The 18,668-nt window shown below is 49.7% G+C and overlaps 6 protein-coding genes across 6 annotated transcripts; 2 read left to right on the forward strand and 4 right to left on the reverse strand.

Annotated features, from left to right (window-relative positions):
- Window positions 1-639: 639 nt before the first annotated feature.
- On the reverse strand, window positions 640-1,422 carry GCG54_00013061 (uncharacterized protein; the record flags this gene model as incomplete). The annotated part of the gene is made up of 1 exon (XM_045412923.1): window positions 640-1,422. The coding sequence occupies one exon, from the start codon at window positions 1,420-1,422 to the stop codon at window positions 640-642; it is 783 nt and encodes a 260-aa protein (XP_045267581.1).
- A 612-nt stretch (window positions 1,423-2,034) lies between these two features.
- On the reverse strand, window positions 2,035-3,917 carry GCG54_00013062 (uncharacterized protein; the record flags this gene model as incomplete). The annotated part of the gene is made up of 2 exons (XM_045412924.1): window positions 3,297-3,917; window positions 2,035-3,230 (listed from the first exon to the last, which is right to left on the reverse strand). The coding sequence occupies exons 1-2, from the start codon at window positions 3,880-3,882 to the stop codon at window positions 2,035-2,037; spliced, it is 1,782 nt and encodes a 593-aa protein (XP_045267582.1). The 5' UTR covers window positions 3,883-3,917.
- An 860-nt stretch (window positions 3,918-4,777) lies between these two features.
- Window positions 4,778-8,292, reverse strand: GCG54_00013063 (uncharacterized protein; the record flags this gene model as incomplete). Its single annotated transcript, XM_045412925.1, has 5 exons — window positions 4,778-5,773; window positions 5,828-6,094; window positions 6,151-6,337; window positions 6,401-6,803; window positions 6,861-8,292. 5 exons carry the CDS (start codon window positions 8,290-8,292, stop codon window positions 4,778-4,780), a joined length of 3,285 nt encoding a protein of 1,094 aa, XP_045267583.1.
- A 562-nt stretch (window positions 8,293-8,854) lies between these two features.
- Window positions 8,855-9,922, reverse strand: GCG54_00013064 (uncharacterized protein; the record flags this gene model as incomplete). The annotated part of the gene is made up of 2 exons (XM_045412926.1): window positions 8,855-9,735; window positions 9,802-9,922. The coding sequence occupies 2 exons, from the start codon at window positions 9,920-9,922 to the stop codon at window positions 8,855-8,857; spliced, it is 1,002 nt and encodes a 333-aa protein (XP_045267584.1).
- Window positions 9,923-10,584: 662 nt separating this feature from the next.
- On the forward strand, window positions 10,585-11,151 carry GCG54_00013065 (uncharacterized protein; the record flags this gene model as incomplete). Its single annotated transcript, XM_045412927.1, has 2 exons — window positions 10,585-11,025; window positions 11,071-11,151. The coding sequence occupies 2 exons, from the start codon at window positions 10,585-10,587 to the stop codon at window positions 11,149-11,151; spliced, it is 522 nt and encodes a 173-aa protein (XP_045267585.1).
- Window positions 11,152-12,365: 1,214 nt separating this feature from the next.
- GCG54_00013066 (uncharacterized protein) lies at window positions 12,366-17,329 on the forward strand (the record flags this gene model as incomplete). The annotated part of the gene is made up of 2 exons (XM_045412928.1): window positions 12,366-13,632; window positions 14,847-17,329. 2 exons carry the CDS (start codon window positions 12,366-12,368, stop codon window positions 17,327-17,329), a joined length of 3,750 nt encoding a protein of 1,249 aa, XP_045267586.1.
- Window positions 17,330-18,668: the final 1,339 nt, after the last annotated feature.

Here is an 18,668-nt window from a genome sequence, read left to right on the forward strand (position 1 = left end):
TGTAGAAGGGAGAACGGGTTGGGTCTATAATGACTTTGAGGTCGTAATACAGGCGCATGGCTGGGTAATTTTGGATAGACTGCATACGGTGTCGGGCACACGGAACCATAGATATCATGCTGGAAGCTTAGGTAGAGAATGCATCTTGTTTATGCTTAAGACCCTGTTGTTGCGATGGCCCTCAATAATGACTGCGGAACGAAATCAGAAGCTGGAGGGTGCTTCAAAACAATAAAAACACAGCTGGCAGCAAAAGATTGCGTCCGCCGGGGTTCGAACCCAGGTCCCTGGCTGTCATTCTCTGAGAGAGTGGGAGGCCAGAATGCTAAACCACTGCACCACGAACGCGCTTTGATTTGAGATGCTGAGGGCGGCGGCAGAGACGATGATAGGGCGGCGGACGCGGGAAGGCAGTCGTTCTTGCTGAAAGGGGCAGTTGCCAACTGGGTGCTCCTGCCTGTTTGCTTCCCAGAGGCGAATCGGGCAGGCACCGGAGTGGACCCACCCACCCGGACGTCCAGTGCCGTCCTATGGCCCGGGCTTTCTCACCGCTCCGGCTCGGCGACGGGAGGATGCAGAATGATCGTTTGCTCGATTTCGGGATCTAGCTTCAAGGTTTCAGAGCGTACAGCTGCCCACTCAGTTTGCACCCTCCACCCCCGTCGCCACCACAACCCTCTCCTTCTCAACAACAACCGCCCCCGGAACAGCGCCCTGCACACCCGCGATCCTCGCCGGCGTCTCCCCTCTCGCCCACGCCTCCAGCGGCGTCGTCAACACCTTGCGCAGCGCCGCGAACCCGTACCCAACAACGTACATCATCAACAGACTGAACATCGCCCACGTCACAGAGACAACCTGGAAGAGCAGCCAGGGACTGTCCTCGAGCGAGTCGCCGAACGTGAAGCCGATCTTCTCCTCGAACTCGACCAGCGCGGTGGTGAAGTTCTGCCGCGACTCGTCGTCGTGGAAGAAGCCCTTGCCCCCGGCAGCGGTGTCCTCCTTGTCGTCGGCGTCGAGGGACGAGGCGAAGAGAAAGAGCCCGCCGAAGACAACGAGGAGGCAGAGCATGAAGAGGATGCGCGCGAGGTGGAGGATCCAGGTTATGGAGAAGAGGAGGAGGACAAGGGCGCCGTGGGGGGAGCCGTTGTCTGCTGTCGCGAGCCAGGTGGCGAGGTTGCCTTGGGACGATCGCGGTGTGCTTGGGGTTGTCGCGCGAGTTGGGGTTGAGGCGGCGACGATGAGCTTGGCGACGAGGAAGGTGAGGAGGGAGGGGAGGGCGATGAGCTGGAGGAGGCCTGGGTCCTGGCCCAGAGCGGTCATGGCGACGCAGATGAGGATCATGAGGCTCCATGAGCCGAGGATGGAGACGGCGAGGCCGGTGTAGAGCCACGAGGTGGCTTGGCGGAAGATGTTAGCCATGGTATGGGTGGGTGACGGCCAGGTCCTGATGAGCTCAGATTGATGACACGAGCTTGGGGATTGAGGGGTTCAGGTGGCTGATGACCTAGGAATATTGTCAGTCGCTGGGTGGTCCTGAGACACAAATGGGGGACTTACCCTACAGAAGAACTCTCTCGGTCAATATGTTCGAGCTCTCGGCCTGGGATTCACGACCATCGTGGGATGAGATGGGAGGAAGGTGAAGATGAAGATGGAAAAGGGGGTCCACTGTCGTCTGCCTGGATCCTTCTGCTAACCGAAAATAGACTAGCGTGTGTCCGAAGTTCTGCTCCGATGACTTCCACAAGTACGGATATCCGACACTTACAAATCTAGCAAAGACTAAACTTCGTCCGAATCCAAATTCTATTTATGGATTAAAAAGGGGACTAATTGAAAAAAGGGAGCTACAGAGTAAATCTTCCTGGCTTGACCGAATCGTGGCCGAAAGTAGCTGTCGTCTATCGCCTTTCTTTGATGAGCTTGTCAACTTCATCGTCCGGACACGATCATTAGCTGCGAAACACCTAATGAAAATACAAGTATGATGGAAATACGTCTAAGCCAATTTGCCCTGGCCTAGGCTTAAACTCATATGATTTCAAATTCAGTCAACTGGCTCTCATCTTCCGGCCAATATTCTCCTTCCATTACACCGTCAATGATACTGGGTCCCACAAGAACGAAACTCGACCCCTGGGGGCGAACAATGAATGGTAACGTGAGCCCAGCAAAAACGCATATCAAGTCATCCGGCTCGAGGCCGCAGGGACCAATTCCACAAGTACCATTCGTCGTGAAAAATGCCCTTCCCGTCCTGAAGTAGTCCGCAAAGTCTTCGTCCTGAGAGGCCTTCCAGTGTTTGATCTTCACTGCACGAGGCTTTCTTCTAAGCCTCACTCCCCTCGATTCGAAGCTAAGAAGCGATATCAAATGCGTGAAACTTTGCATCCTCCTAGTCTGGTCTGGAGATGCGACTGGTTTCTCTCTCGAATCTTTGGCATTCGGGGCACTCAGCTCGGATATCCAGATAGAGATTGCACCCAGAACTGCATTTGCAACAGCTGGGCTGCAAGTCCTCCTGTCTTTGGCTTCTGGCTCGGACGGGTGGTGAAGCCTGGGCCCAATGTGTGCGCTGTCTACTCCCCCAAGGATTCGCCCTTCCAAGTAAAGCTTTTTGTTGTCTTCCGAGAATCTGCACCGATACTGGCTGGTGCGGGATGGCTTGAACATAAACGCTAGCGATCTGTAGTTCCAAAATCGCTCCGGAATGTCGTTGCCGGCCCAGTCGACCGCCCAAGATGGCAAGTCTTTCAATGCTGACCAGCGACTTGCCTCATACACAACGTTCGATGACTCGTGCCCCTGAAGCATGTACTTAGTTGCTTCCGTAAATATGGACGCAGCGCAACGATTGTAGTCAACTTCTACCTTGCCGAATGTATGAGGGTATTGACTTCGTAATGCAAACACCTTGTCCCTCGGGTCAGAGGTCTTCATTGATATGAAATCTGCTGCCCTATACAGATGAATATTTCTGAAGACAAACAAGAGATGTGGTTTCTGAGCTCTGTTGAAGACGTCCTGATGGAACCACATCTCACTGCGGATGTTGTCGTGTCCGTTGTCGAACATATCGAGTGCCTTGTACACCAAGTTCAGCCCTATAACTTGAGAATCTTGGCACAAGACTTTGACATTGACATGTGCAACCTCTTGTAGAGTCCAAGCTCGAGTCCAGTAGGGCGCATCGCACAAAAGCTCAAGACTTTCCTTGTCACGGCAGGCTATCTCGTGTTAGCTGAGAAGCGCTATGACCTTCGCGCTTTACATGGGTATTGGGATGGTAGTACCTTTGACAAAAGTTCGACTTGCCATGTCTGAAATCCAGAACTTAAGGTCCTTTGGCAATATCTTTTCGAATCCAGAACTTGGGGGTTTTCTCAGGTCTTCGATCCAAGCCAGTCTTCGGTGCGACAAGAATGATATTGTCTTCATGTCCTTTGGTGCCCATTCCTCTCCCAGCCAAACGATCGCAAACTTCGCCTGGCGATATATATCTGCCATCATGCTCACTTGCACGTTCTTCTCTTCGGTTTCGGCCTGGTTGATGCATACGGCATCCACCCAAATCCCAGTTCCTGTTCCTTGAACCAGTTTCCGCAACCTTCGCAAAGCAGTAGCGCAATTTGGAGTGACGAGAATGGTTGCAGTTGAGGATTCGGAAGTATCTGATGCCGCGTCGTCGTGAATAAACATGGGTTGACTTGGTGTTTCCCCGCCCCAGGTATATGACAGGGCGTAGTAGTCTTCTGGCTGATCTAAACTGGTCTCAACAAGGCTACAGGACAAAGGCGCGTTGTCCTCGAGACTCGGGTGGAATATAATCAGACGGACAGCCCGTTGATGTGAAAGTGGCTGATAACAGTACGTAGTCATACGGCAGTCAACAAGGTGCGCCTCCAGGCGGCAAACTGCGAAGAAGAAAAGTTAGAAGGGAAGAAAGGTACGTAGTCATAGTGAGCGATGATTCAAGTGCCGTCCACGGACATAGAAGAGGTGTTATTATAGTATTCAGTCTTTTGATGAAGAAGCCGGCGTAAGAAAAGGTGAAAATGAATCAGGCTGAGCTGAATGGGACAGAAACCAGGATATCAAGTTGAGTAAGCCATCCTTCATGCAGGCTTAGCCAATGATCGTAGGCTCGCAGGCTGCTAGACGTGGCCCTTCATTTTGTGCCGGCCCTCATAATGCCCTGGCTTGGCCCGAGGATGAAATCCAAGAGGCGCAGAAAAGTTTCTAGAGTCTTTAAACAATATCACGGTAAAAAATGAGCAGAAAAACAAAAGATTTTGCGCCGAGGGGGAATCGAACCCCCGGCTCCCCGACGCTGCTGGATGGCAACGGAGAATTTTACCACTAAACCATCGGCGCTGATGATGTGACTGTCTCTGTTGGAGACGTTGAATGACGATGGAAGGTCCGCAATTGGAATATGTTGCGTTGTGGGTGATCGCGGATCCACTGCAATGGGCATGAGGGTTTGAGATGACCCCACTCAAGACAAACAAGAAGGACGACTGTGATAGCAAAAACAACATGGAAAAAGAGTAATGATGGAGATAGTAAGTGTAGCATAAAAAACAGGGGTTATGAAACAGGGCAAATGAGCGCTGTGCCCTAGCCTACTAGTCCAGATCGTGATATCAGAATAATGCTGAATATGAGATGATCAGAAGCTGGTCTCCCAGCATCTGAGACTCTTACAACACAATCTATAGCCCGGCTAAGCAAGACACCAGAAGATACAATCCCATTTTATAGAAATCAACGATCAGTTAATACCAACACTCAACTGGACCACGAGCTTTTCGAGAATCACCCATTTATCCTCGTCTTTCGCCTTTTCCATGTCATCTGCTTTGGGCTTGAAAATTGCCCAGACTGGCAGATATTTGGCGTCCGTCCACTGGCTGCTCTTGATATTGTCAAGCGCCTGCTTCATGTTCTTTTGGAGTCGCAACGCATCAGCCAATCCCACGCACGTACTGGCCATCCGAGAGTTTTCCTGCCCCTTTTTATCAGCGAGACGATGCTCTGTTATCCTGGCGCAGTATATCAGCAGAGATGCCAGACCCGCAGCGAGAGCCGTGCCGACTGATGATCCATCGTGATACTTGACTGGTTCCGATGATCTGGGATTCTTGGCCTCGGCAACTTGGTTACCGGGAAAGAAGTAGTCAATCCTTTTAACATCCTCGGTATGACCGTCACGCTGGCCTAGGTATGTTGCAGCACCGATGCGGAAGATGTACCCAGGCTGCTTCTGATACGGGAGCGTGTCCATGGCTCCTGCTTGGATGTCGTCGCTTGCTGAGCAAAACATCAGAATTCCAGCCTTTGCCGCGTCATCAATAGCATCTCCGAGGGCGTGGATGTCACGTTGCTCCATGGAGGGCCTGTCGCTAAAACTACCATTCCTGGAGTCGTTGCCCATGGGGGATGTATGGCCTCCCGTCATCGCGTTCTTGATGGTCCACGACATGGAGATGATATCCACCTTTTTGTCAATGGCGTATCGAATGGCTTTCGCAGCACTGCCGGCGAATATGTTCCGTCCTCCGTTTCGTGACGGACCGTCTTGCACCCTGACGACGTGTAACTCAACCCAAGGGTTGACTCTCACTATCATGTTCGCCAGGATAGTGCCATGGCCGGTGCTGGAGCAATGCCAGGGACCGCCGGGGAAGTAACTCACTCCACTACTAGTGACGCTGCCATTGTAGTCGTCGAGGTTGCCAAGATTGATTCCATCGTCAATCAGGGCGAGCTAAGGCAATGTGTCAACCGCTGCGATCGTATGGCCTCTTAGAAGGGACCTTACCTTCACTCTTGGAGCTTTGCTGCCCTTCAGATCTGGGAGTGAGCTCAAGGCTCTCCGGAATATGTCCATCGTGTCGACCCAGACGTGCTGCTTTTCAGCTGCCTCATCGCTAACAGGACCTGATGCATCTTCAACTGTGTCCATGTTCGCCATCAGTCCCTCCATCCGAATGACGGTTTTCACCGCAACACCGCCGCCTGTCTTCCTCTGAACCTCTTGTTTGAATCGATTCAGCATGGCAACCATTCTGTCTCGAGTCTCGAGCCCCTATTTGATGCATGTTAGGAAGCCGAAATAGTGTAAGCCTTGAGAATGAGACTTACTGGTGCTGCGTGAATAGTGACTCTCTTGAGCCTCCGTTCTGTTGTCACATACAGCCGAGGAATACCTTCGTCGCAGTCCCAGGCTCTAAGGACAGCCTGATTGCCACTCCAGTAGAGATGCACATTCTCGACGGTAGGCGCAGCAAAGGCAATGACTTCAGTGCTCAAGTCAGGCTTCCGCCAGTCCCTTCATGTATTGTTAGAGTTAAAGTGCTCCTGACAATGACAAATGGTCATGAATGACACCTACCATGTCTCAACAGCTATAGGCTCTCGTCCTACCGTTCCACCATCTTTGAGAAAGGACTCTCGACCTTGTAACGCAATCTCTATGGAGGCATCCGTATGAGAGGGCGGGTGTCTATCTTCGACGTGTAGGCGTAAGATCTTCTTGACCTTCAGCTCATGCAACTTGTCGAAAACTTTGACGAGCTCAATACGACCGGGTGACGGATTTTCAGTCAGGGAACCTCTTTGAGCTGCGCTCGCGTTTCTGCCTAATGGCGTGTTAATCGAGCTGTGACTAACCGTTGGGAGATGAACGTAGGCGAGAGTGTCGTTGAAGCCACCGGCGGACATGCGGCTTAACAGGTGAACTATGCTCTTCGCATCTTTCTGACCCTTTGCATCGAAACACAGGTTCTTGTCGAGGTCTTAAACAAGTTCAACATCAGCAACCTGCAAAGTGGAACTCCGAGAAGTTTACTAACCTGAGATGTTGCCTCTAAATATCAGATCTCGGGCTTCCATATCTGACCGCGTTCGGATGTAATGTGTGGTAACAAATTCGTCCAAGCCACTCCAGCCCCTGAGTTTGGCCTCGAAAGTGGACATGTTCACCGTATTCTCGGTCCCTATGTCCCTCGGCCTTTTCATATTCGCACGAGATCGACCGTCCGTTAGGGTTGAGGACTGGAAACCAGTTGGGGTTTGGGGGCGGTCTGACGCATGCCCAGCTGTATTGGACCTGCTGATGCTGGGCTGTGTCAAAGCTGTTCCAACCTTTGAGCCCTTCATCATTGGTTCTTTGACGATCCCATCAGGTGTTGCAGTGGTTCTTCCTACGGGAAGTGATGGCATTTTCACGATGCCTACCATTCCTGGATCCCTGCTGGTCGCATTGACGTACATATCCGCTGGCGGAGGGCCCATGGGTTGCTTAGAGCGGCTATCTACCGTTGTTTCTGGTAACGGCGGTGCGGCGGCATTGTCGAAATTTAGTAACCCCTTTGAAAGAAGAATAGTAATTTGCGCCTCTTTTTTCGCCATTTTCCTCGCGGAGTAGTCTCTTTGAAACTTTTGATGAATCTTTCGGCCAAACATAACAGGAGACTCCCCCCTGTCATTGAATAGCGGACGCTGCTCCTTTTTGATAACAACATCTCCCACCTCAAACATCGTCCTCACCGCTTTGAAGTATTCATCGGATCGGTCTAGACACATCCGACAGTCCATTGCGTAATGAATCGGCGTATTTCCGATATTATCTGCTGTAGCAACCGTTTGCGCCTTTGCCTTTGAAGCCAAGCGTGGGACAAGAAGGGCTTTCTTATCGCGGATGGCCTTCGTAGAGTCCCACGTGAAGAGATGATGTAGTAAGTTCTTGCCCTCTCCGTCTTGAACATGAAGTAGGTCTGAGAACTTGTCTCCCAGACATCGCTCAACACAGTCGATGAAGTCGTCGTTGTTGTAATGGATGGCCACCAGAAGAAATAGGTCTTCTTTCCCTCCGTGCTGAGGCCCCAGCTCATTGCATGTCCCACCTCGGCATTCTAGAAGGTAACCAGCAAGATCCGTCTGAATGCTTTTAGGAGCTCTGGAGAAGCCTCTCTTGCTTTTAGCGAGAATATGTAGTGCCGTGGGTGCAACACGATCTCGGTAGTCCCTCCTCGAAGCAATTGTCTTCTTCTTGTAGTCCTCGAGCACTGGCGTCTCTTCATCACCTGCTGTATTGTCCCATCGTCTTTTCTTGTCGATCAAAAGATCCAGTACATCTAGGCATTGTAGGTCCAATTCCCGGCTCTTCCATTCTTTTTCTACATCACTCTCTTCATATGTTGCTTTGGGACTGTCAACTGCATGGTTTTGGACCTGGGGGACATCCAACTCGTCGAATTCGTCGTCCGTAAAATCGAATTCCATATCTATTTGGTTCTTCAAGTTACAACATATACAGATGAAGCTTCGAAGGGGAACTCACTTGGTTGGATAGAATAGACTACAAGTGATGCGACGAAGTTGCGACTGGGATAGAGAGTGTCTGGCGCCAAAATCCCCATTCAGCAGAGTGCTGCACATAATACGAGCGGCTCGTTGAGAGATGTCAAGCTCACATACTACTAACCCCGTTCGCGAGAATTCAAAATTCTGACCAACTTCTGCCTGCATGAACATGCAAGAATTTTCAACTTGATCTAGGATGATACGTATGTATCGTGCTGGAGCCCTGGTGCAGAAAGATCGACTGCGACAGGGCATGTCTTCACGGCCGAGAACAACACGACTTGCAGGGCCATCTCCATAACTCTTGCTGAACAGCCTATCAAATATGAGGAATTTGAGTTTTGATTTGGTTGCCATTTGTTTCTGAACAATGCACCAACAGGGCATATGCAGTGGCCGTCACTCGTTCGGCCGTACCAACCAACAACCAAGTGACAAATGACACCAACGTGTCTGGATTTGGAACTCGGTTCTATTCTTATCACGACTCAGCCACTGCAACCTCGACAACTGTCGTCACCTTCTCAGCCCTCCCCTCGCGCAGCGACTGGGCCCTTGATGCCTTGGCTGCTTCCTCAAATGTGTTGTGAAATGTACAGTCCCACAAACTGGATAAGTCCACCTGACCCAGGTTCCAACGCTTCCGTACAAGGTCGTTTGCTAGCGCGTTCAGAGGTTCGCTGGCTGGTGCGAGTATGATTGGGTCATCGCTTCTTCTGAAAGCCACGAGGGAGCCTAATCTGGTCTTCAGGTCAGGTGTCACCTGGACATCAGGCAACAACTCGAAGTCTTCCTCTGTATCCCTGGTCAGAAGAACACACGCTCGAAAAAGCGTCATGATCCCGTTCTGCTGAGAATCGTTCTCTTGCAGAGACCATTGCGCGAGGGGATAGTTGCTCCACTCGTCGCAGGGGTTGTTTCCCACAATCTTGGCCGCATGTGTGGTCACCTTCTCGACGGACCTCTCGGCACGCAGGTTGGTGTTGACATTCACAACAGCGCCTCCCGAAACCCCGCTCTCCCCTCCCACTGTTTTGGTCACCGTTTCTGTGGTCTGCATCATGACGTGTTTTCCAAAAGGCGCCACTTTGGTGACTGTCGGGCCTATGCTGGCGCTGCCTTTCTTTGCCCGGAACTCGAACGATATGTTCGCCTCCTTGATCCGGGTCGATCGGTGCGAGAAGAACGAAAAGTCGTACACCAGCAGTGTTGCAGGTGTGTGAGAGTCTTGGTCTAAAGTGCCGTGAATGATAGCTTTGGCGATGGCACCAACGTTGAAAGCTGGCTTTCTCCTGGATCCCGAGTGGAATTGGGTTGCTACAGTGCGCTGCTTTTCGCCATGTCTGTTTCGAACATGGAAGCCTGCGTTCTATGAGAATAAAGAACTCTTCTTTGCGGGTCAAGGACTCGATTTACCTCCTGACTGACCTTGCGGTCTCATATCCAATGTAAAGGAGCTAGCATCCTCAGAAATCGACTCATAGTCCTCGATCTCGTCCGATTCCGAGTCAGTACTCATCCATAGCTCAGAATCGTCAAGTTCGGTCATTTTTGAGTTGCCGAAGTTGACGTTATCATCGGTGTCGCAAGGTAACGAAGTCGTAAGGTGACAACAACTTTCCCACTGCTGTCTCGAATCTTACCGCAATGTACAGCTCATTTAACCTGATGAGTGCAGATAATGACGAGATCATCTACTCCGCATTTAGCGACGGGGCAAATTCCCAGCGACATTTTCTATTTTCGTCGTCTCTGGAACCCGTTGGCGCTAGTGTTGGTCCTCCATGCATGGCGTGACGTTGTGACTTGGAGTAGCCTGCATGCTTGTAACAGCATGGGTCCAGCCCTCCCGCAAGGATTTTGCCTTGCTGCCTGTTAGCAGAAAGAAAAATTACCTGCTGCAAAGTTCTTTCGGCTGATAACGGGACTAATAGTAATTTTGGGGCCTCCTGCTTTGATCTCAGGGGTCCAATGTTTGCGAACTCGCGCTCTCACACTTGTGTCTGTAGTCGGTTGAACGCCATCTGCCTTTGCAGACTCGGGTATGTGGTAGCAAGATTTCATTCGTTTCCCAAGCTTACTGCTTTTCTCATACGTTGAACGCTTATACACTTTACCAGCTACTATCTACCATCTAGCATGACGGGGCAGGTCCTCGCGCATGTGTTTGAAAGAATTACCTGGGATCAGCCATCAGAAAACAGTGCCGTCATGACTGTTGAAGATGTACCACACTCAGCACGGCATGCTTCAGAAACTGAACCAAAACCCCATCCCGAAAAAGAGAATGACGCCGACGAGGATGATGTTGCATTGTCATACTTGCAGTTGAAGAGCAGTCACTTACCAGAGGGTGAAGGTGACTCCAAAATTATCGAGTACGCAATACCTCAACACTTCAAAGGTGATGTGGCCGGAACTGACGTATCCTTTTACCACAGTATCGTACATGTCGCATGCTTCCGGCCTGAAGTTCAGATGTTCAGCCGTGAACACCTGCTCTCCGACAAGCTCAATGGGATTGGGACCAGAGAACTCGTGTTTCAAGTAGGGATCAATGAACTCCTTATTGGGGAGATGGTGCAGGAATACGTTGAGGAGCAAGCTAAGTGCCTCCTCCGCGGACTCCTGGCAAGAAGGGCTAGCACCTCAGTGAGTCAAGTCGATTTCCCAAGTCTCGCGCTTAATACTAAGCAGCCCTTGATCCAGAATAAAAAGCCAACTATAATATTTGTCGCTTATGATCTAGGATCTGTCATTGTCAAGACGGTAAGATAGGCCTGTATTGTAAGCCCTATCACAGTAGTAGTTGCTCACACTAGGCGCTGTACCCAAATGACAGGCTCTTTACTTGGCAGCCAGCTTTCCAAGCACGTATCCGGATATTTTCTGTGATACGAGAAGAATAGTAAGTATAGAGCCTAGGCTAAGCTGGATCAATGTGAAGGCTAACAAAGTTAAGGTTTTCTCAGGATGTCTTCAACGTGGAGTGGACATTAACGATTTAGCAGCCAAGCTAGCCAATTTTCTGGTCGATCAAAGTAAAGAGAAGAGCATGTTCGGCATCATATCCATGACGACATGTAGCCTTGCGGCTTGCATATCGAGGACAAATCAGCTGTTCTTGATGTCCAAAATCAGTCTTCGATGCCTCATTATTAGCCTTTGTGCCTCCAGCAAGAAGCAGGAGACATTGCACCATGTGAGACAGGAGTCTTCAGACTGTATGTCAACGACAGCATTCTAACAATTCACATAGATTCTGGATGAATTTACTGCGACTATGGGACTGCCATCTGAAGTCACCATCCAAGAAACAGTCAGAGTGCTATCCAAGAAAGAACTACCCATGGAATGGAGGTTTTGCAACCTATCTGAAATAATTTCCAAGCATCTTTCAGGTAAGTCTGTTCAAAAAAGTAAGAGGAAATTTCCAGAGTATCAATAAACTAATTCATGTAAGTCTCTCCATTGCCTGCCACATGGGCCGCCACAGAGAAATCTCTTCTTTCCATTTCTGCCCACCCGCGCCAGCAGTGGCCCAGAAGTCAGAATGAAGACACTTATGGACTGAGAATTGAGTCAAGCTCTTCTTACCAAGAATGGGCAAGCTCTACCGGGAGCAAGATTATCTACATTCACGGTACCTCAACTACAACGACTCACGACGTGGCTAACTACATCTTTACTTCACATGTAAAGACTCTGAGAGAAAGCGAGACCTTTTCGCCGAATCGGGCCTACATGTATACATTTGACTCCCGAGATCCTCTTCATGACTCAATTCCGAGTATGGTTGCCGGCATGCTACTTCAATCTGTCGTTGGCCGAGGATGTCGAAGGGAGGAGTGTCAACAGCTGCAAGAACCGTTTCTTATGCGTGAGCAACCTCAGTAAAACTTTGAATGAATTATTGAGAGTGCTAACCAATTTGAGCAACAGTGGCTGGTTGGGGAGACAGCTCATGCCAAGTGGCTTTGGAGACACTTAAGATGACGTGCCTCTCTCAAGGATTGGTCTTACTTCTTCATGACTTTGATGAGTGCAGCTCGGATAGCCGAAGGCGATTCCTCGAATACTACCGAGACATGGTGGACAAGACGGAGCATGAACTGAAACTGATAATCACTTCAAGAAAGCCTGACGTTCTGTTGACAGAGCTTACAACATGGCCTAAGCTGAATGTGGAAGAGCTCCCGTCGAAAGCTATCACCTCAATCATTAAAGTCATCCACGAATCCAATCAGTCGAGTAGAATTACTAGCATGGAAGATGCGGTATGGAAGCATCTTCATGGTCTTCGTGCTCATCACGCAAACTCAACGCTTCAGATGATCCTTGAGATCGTCCGAAACTACACGGGCTGGCCCGAAGTCCAGTCGAGAGCATCTCTTACGGAAGCCTCTCGACTTTTACGATCTGTGTCTCCTACCGAAACCACCAGGACATTTCTACACAGATTGCTGAAATCTCACGATCGCCCAGACGATATCAAGTGGGCCATGAGCTGGTTACTTTGTAGTTACCGACCTCTGAACGTCCAAGAGTTTGCTTTTGTCTGCAACAGGAGACGCCCTTACGAGCCAAGCGATGAAGAGGATATCGGTTCACAGTGGGTTTCTGTTGGTCTGACCTCACGCCTACCAACGTGGCTGAACTCTGTGCTTCGTGTTCTTGTTGACACAGAGAAGGAGCCGGTTGAGATCCGTGATGATGTCCGGAACCTTTTGGAGCACGATCCTGGAGCCGAACAATACATGTGGGACGAGGTCAGATCTACGGGACATTACGCTCTGTTCGAGTTCTGTGCGAACTACGTCACAGCAAAGCACACTGTTAAGAAGCTGGAAGTCATGTTCAAGAACTATAACACACTATGGCAAAACAACCAGCAGGGAAAGAAACCCACTGCTCCCCTGGACTGCGACAACAACGACATCGTCTACTACGCCATACAGGCACTGCCTTATCATATGTCCAAGTTGAGCGACTCTGCCACGGCATTGAAAAGATTTTGCGCTCACGGGGGAGGGGGAGCTTCTACCGTATGGGCAAAGTTGTACTGGGCAATGAGCAGCTTGCGAACCAGGAACCCACCTACATCGACACAAGGGGTTTTGGGCGGCCTTGGATTGACCCCTTTTGCGGAGGTGAGAGAAGGAGCAATTGAAGTGAGGGCAGAATACGCTCTCATGAAAATCGTTCAAGGCAGAGGGCGCGAGATATGGTTGCTCCTTGATGAAGAACACTTCCCACTCTGTGCCTTGGAAGATTGAGTTTGTAGTTACGACGCAGCCCCCCCGCAAAAAGACTACGGCAAAATTCACCCCATACGCGGGCATAATTCCGGAAACACTATATGGGTACTTTGACCTGTGCCTTCTACTAATTAAGGAAAACAGTATAGAAACCCTATACGTTCCTGCTGGCAGGTAAACCCTCGTATAAAGTTGAAAGTGCGCCCTGGCCGAATAGACCGGCGGAATAGTAATGGCGCTGGCTGCGTAGCGTGGGGCTGGCGGCGCTGTATGTAGTGGGGCTGATCATATTGGGGCTGAACAGGTTATTGAGGCTCTTATGGCCTAGTGATAGCTTTGCTGAACTTTCTAGCGAGGTGAATGCTACTATATGAGAGATGACTCCTTAACTAAAGAGGTTGTTAGAAGAGGTTCTTATAGCTAGAAGTATAAAAACTCTGCTACTGCGCGTAGGGCTTTGTGCCTATCCCTCTTCCTCTTCCTCTTCCTATAACCTATAATAAGTCCTTCATAATATCTGCACTATAAGAGATATATAAGAACGCTAATCCCCCGCGAGGTACGCCCTTCTATAAGCAAACGGCTAAGGGTATCGCTACGTAGGATAATATCTATATACTAAACGAAGCCCTCGAATTTAGCGAGCACTCTTTCGCTAATTAGTAGCGTATTATCAGGGTAGTAACAGCTAGAGCCCTCATAAATACCCCTAAAGGGGACCCTCTCTATACTGCGATCAAGGTAATAAACGATAGCCCTGAACGCCTCTGCGCAGAGGCTACGCGCGTCTCTAGCCATCCCGATGAGTGGCCCTTCTTTGCGTAAGCCCTCCGCAATGCTAAGGCAGAGGCAGCCTAGGCCTAGGCATAGGCATAGGCATAGTAGGGATTGGTGAGTGCGCCTTGCGCTGAACAGAGAGAGCGTTGCTGATGATGGCACAGCTGTGAAGGCGTCAGCCAGCCTGATCGAACAAGAAGAATGGCGGACGGCGAAGCAGTGATGGAGACGGTGTTTGACGGTGGCGCGGGTGATGCGCGAGAGAGAGGATAGGTCGACAGTTCAGTAGTCAGTAATTGAGTAATCACAAACCACATCGTTGTCGAAGTGAAGTTGAAGATCGTGAGGTTGTGCGCTGACTGACGTGCACATGTAAGTGCGGCTGTGGTTGGGAGAGGTGGTCGGAGACTACGATCACGTGACCGAGTGCCTTGGAAGATATTCTCGCCACATCCATTCAAGCCGGTGATGAAGAAACAGCCCGAAAAGCAGCGGCAAACATAATATCAGACCCGAATTGGAGGACCAAAGCCTTCTCGTCGATGGAAAAGGCAATCTGGGCAGCAACGTGGCTAGGAATGTCAGCCCTCGTGGATGATCTATTGCATGCTGAAATGAGCCCGAACTTGACTTCGGTGCCCCATGAGGTTGCAGACAGCATTGTGCGGTATCCTAGTCTCATCTATATGGCCACGAGTCATGGTCACATAGATGTTGTCCGGTCTCTCATGAACCATGGAGCGAAGATAGACATCATTGGGCCAGGTCAAGAAGACAATCTCCTTGCCGCTGCGTTCTCCGGGCATCTTGACTTGATCCGGCTTTTCTTCAGTCCTGATGACTCTCCTACGATGCTGCATCGCAAAAGTTCTGGTCTTTTCGTGGCAGCTGAAAGGGGACATTGGCGGGCGGTGAGCCTGATGATTCAACTTGGGGCAGATCCCAATTCATCCCGTGGCTCGCCCTCCGACGACTACCGCGAATGGAGTCCTCTCGCGATAGCATGCAGAAACCAGTGGCCAAAGACAATGGAGGCGCTCTTGCAAGGAGGGGCCGACCCAAACATTCTGGGGCCGTATGGTGTGGATACGCCGCTTTGGTTTTGCACCGTCGATGAGCCCAACCTCCAATGTGTTCGTTGTCTGGTGCAATTCGGAGCGGATCCCAACCATGAGAACTTCTCTCCGCCGTTACTACACGAGTTGGCAAAGTCGGCACACAAAGTCAACATTCTCGTCGATATTTGCGACTTACTCCTTTCAGGCAAGGGTGCATTTAACATTAATGCAGCAGCCACTGACGGCGAAACTGCTCTCATGCAAGCATGCCGTACGGGGAAAATGCCACTCGTTCGCTGGCTACTTACAAAGAACGCAAACATCAATGCTGTCAACGATTCTGGACAAGATGCAATGAAATGTGCCATCTGGCATGGCCGACTGGACATCGTGGCAGAACTCCTCACGCACAATCCTGAGGGATGCAAACTTGTCCCGGCTGCTACCGATGATCCTGCCAATACTTTTGGACCATTCACGTATCTCACTCTGGCTACGCACAGTGGAAGGACAGAAATAGTCGAGCTATTGATGGCAAACGGACTTGGTGTGAACCAGGCCGATGGCTGGAAAATGTCGCCTGTGCGTTACGCGATCGACAGATTCAAACTGGTTAGTGACACGAGACTGTTTCGACAGCTAATCGAAAAAGGAGCGAAACTGGGCGATGTCGAGCACGGGGAAAGTCTCTTACACCGCGCTATCGACGCACCTTTGGATTACCTTAAAGTTCTCCTGGAATTCCGAAGAGATATCGACATTGATGTTCTTGATTTCTCGAAGGCCACGGCGTTCCACTATGCCTCATCTTGCTCGCGAATGGATCATATGCAAGCACTCATCAGAGCAGGGGCCAATATCAATATCGCGAATGGCCAAGGATATACAGCATTGCATGATGCTGCGTACAAGAACGACCTTGACGTCGCTTCGCTTATTGTTGCCCAGCCAGAAGTCAAAGTCAACATCGTCGCGCCGAGTTACGGCACTGCGCTTCATATGGCTTGCAAGAGGTTGAACGTTGAGGTCATACAAAGTCTCATATACCACGGGGCAGACACCAATGCTATTGCTTTCAACTACGCCAATGGCACGCCACTGATGTCGACTATACTCTCCAATGAGGATGTACTTCGCGATCGAGACTCCCAAAAGATGGACATGGTAGTCCGCACGCTTGTCTCTAACAAAGCCGACATCCAACAGACTCTGTGCGGCTCTGCATTTACATTTGACTCAGCATTTCAGGGTGCTTGTTTCAACGCTGGTATTGCTACAATCAATTTTCTTCTCGATGGAGGAGCCTCTGTCCAGCATTGCGATTCCTTAGGGCGATTGCCTCTCCACTTTGCCGCCGCAAATGGCATCGAAAACTTTCTAGCCGTTATGTTGACCTATAGGGGCGACATGATGGCTACGGACAAGGAGGGAAAGACTTGCTTGCACTGGGCAGCACAATTTGGAAATCTGCAGACTGTCGCGTTCATCGTGGATCGCCTCCATGGTGCAGATGTAGACTGCAAAGATAGCGATGGATGGACTCCACTCTGCTGGGCAGCGCGCGGGTCAAAGCCTGCAGACTTTGGCAATATGAGATCAGAAAAGCCAGACTTCCTGAACGTTATTCGCACTCTTCTCCGACATGGCGCGAGCCCGGAAACAGTATGCAACCTCTCCGACGACGAAGGCACTGGCACTATCCAGAAAACACCACTGGTATTGGCCCGGCTGTGTGGTTCAGGCGCCGACATAACTAGCGCACTGGAACCCAAAGTTTGCGTTCCAGGCAACGAAACTGCATCATCGAATCGCCGATACGTCCTACAAAGACACATTTGCCACGCTTGTTTGGTGGTAATGTAGCCCAAAATTGCCTCCCTCTACTGCGTATCTAACAAGCCTCCAGACGATAACAGGCCCATTATTCAGGTGCAAAACTTGTAACGCCCTCGCCTTTTGCAACAAATGTGTCCAGCACTTCGAGACATACCATTCAAGTGAAAAGCAGGAGGATGGGAAATTGCATGTTGTTGAGAAGAGTAATGTCGACATATATCGGAATGCAACGCTCGATGTTGATCTGAATGCGGACCATGCGGCGAAGACATCAACAACAGCTCAAGATGGGCTGCAGGAACCATCAGAAAACGGGGGAGTGAGTGAAGAATATGATTCAAGCCTTGACCTAGACTTTGATTTGGATGAATTGGGTGAAGGTCTTTCATGAGCGCCCTCGATAATCAACCAGGTCAAGTCCTGATAGATTTCAAGATCAACTATGAATACTTACGGACCTTCATTCTATTCCAAAATATTGACGTTGTGAACCACACCCTCTGGATATTTTGTCGGGATATGGTTTCCGATCAGCTGTCACTCACGGACGTGCATGTGAGCATAGTAGGAGTCAGACATGTTCTCCATACCGAGCAAGATTTACCCAGTTGATTTGCCAAATCCTTTGCCAAGAATCGAGCACGCCGGGCGAAAGCGATCCCAGACATACCCCCGCCAGAATCGAAATGCATCTATAAAGACTCGAGTGTAAGTTTTCTCATATACGACAGACGTTAGAGGCTGAAAACCGCTGCGAGGAAACTTTACGCTATCGTAGGCTATCAGCTGAAGTGGAGACAAGGGTTGTAATGTGGAAACACCCGTGGATCGATCACAAGAGAAGGCAAGCAAGTGGAAACTGTCAAATATGAAATCAGGCAGGTCCCACAGAAGATGTCGTGGAGCTTTTGAGGCCTAGCGCTCACAGGAATATTGAAATTGTTTCTACTTTGAGCCCGCAACAATGCTCCGAGGTTTTGTCAATTGATGTCGAAAAAAGCTGACGCGTGGGGCTGTATGTACGACACTAACAGACTACAGTCTATTGCGTTGATAGCGTCCGCCCCCCCTTTTTTTCCCTGCTTATGCAAAAACATGAAAAAAAGCTAATTTTATACTGTGATATGTATTTTGCTATATTATATACAAAACGCGTTGAACTTATTACTAGTACCTTAATTATTATTAATTATTATAGTTATAGTAGTATTTAAATATATAATTATATAATAGAGATATAAGGTATATATTTAATACTTTTATAGTAGTTAATTTACTTATAGAGGTATTACTAACCTAGTTAGTTACTTTATCTTTATATTAATTAATTAGTAAATCTTATAGGAGATTAAGATAATATTACTAA

This window comes from Colletotrichum gloeosporioides (assembly GCF_011800055.1).
Source record: "Colletotrichum gloeosporioides strain Lc1 chromosome Unknown consensus_21, whole genome shotgun sequence".
Classification (NCBI taxonomy): domain Eukaryota; kingdom Fungi; phylum Ascomycota; class Sordariomycetes; order Glomerellales; family Glomerellaceae; genus Colletotrichum; species Colletotrichum gloeosporioides.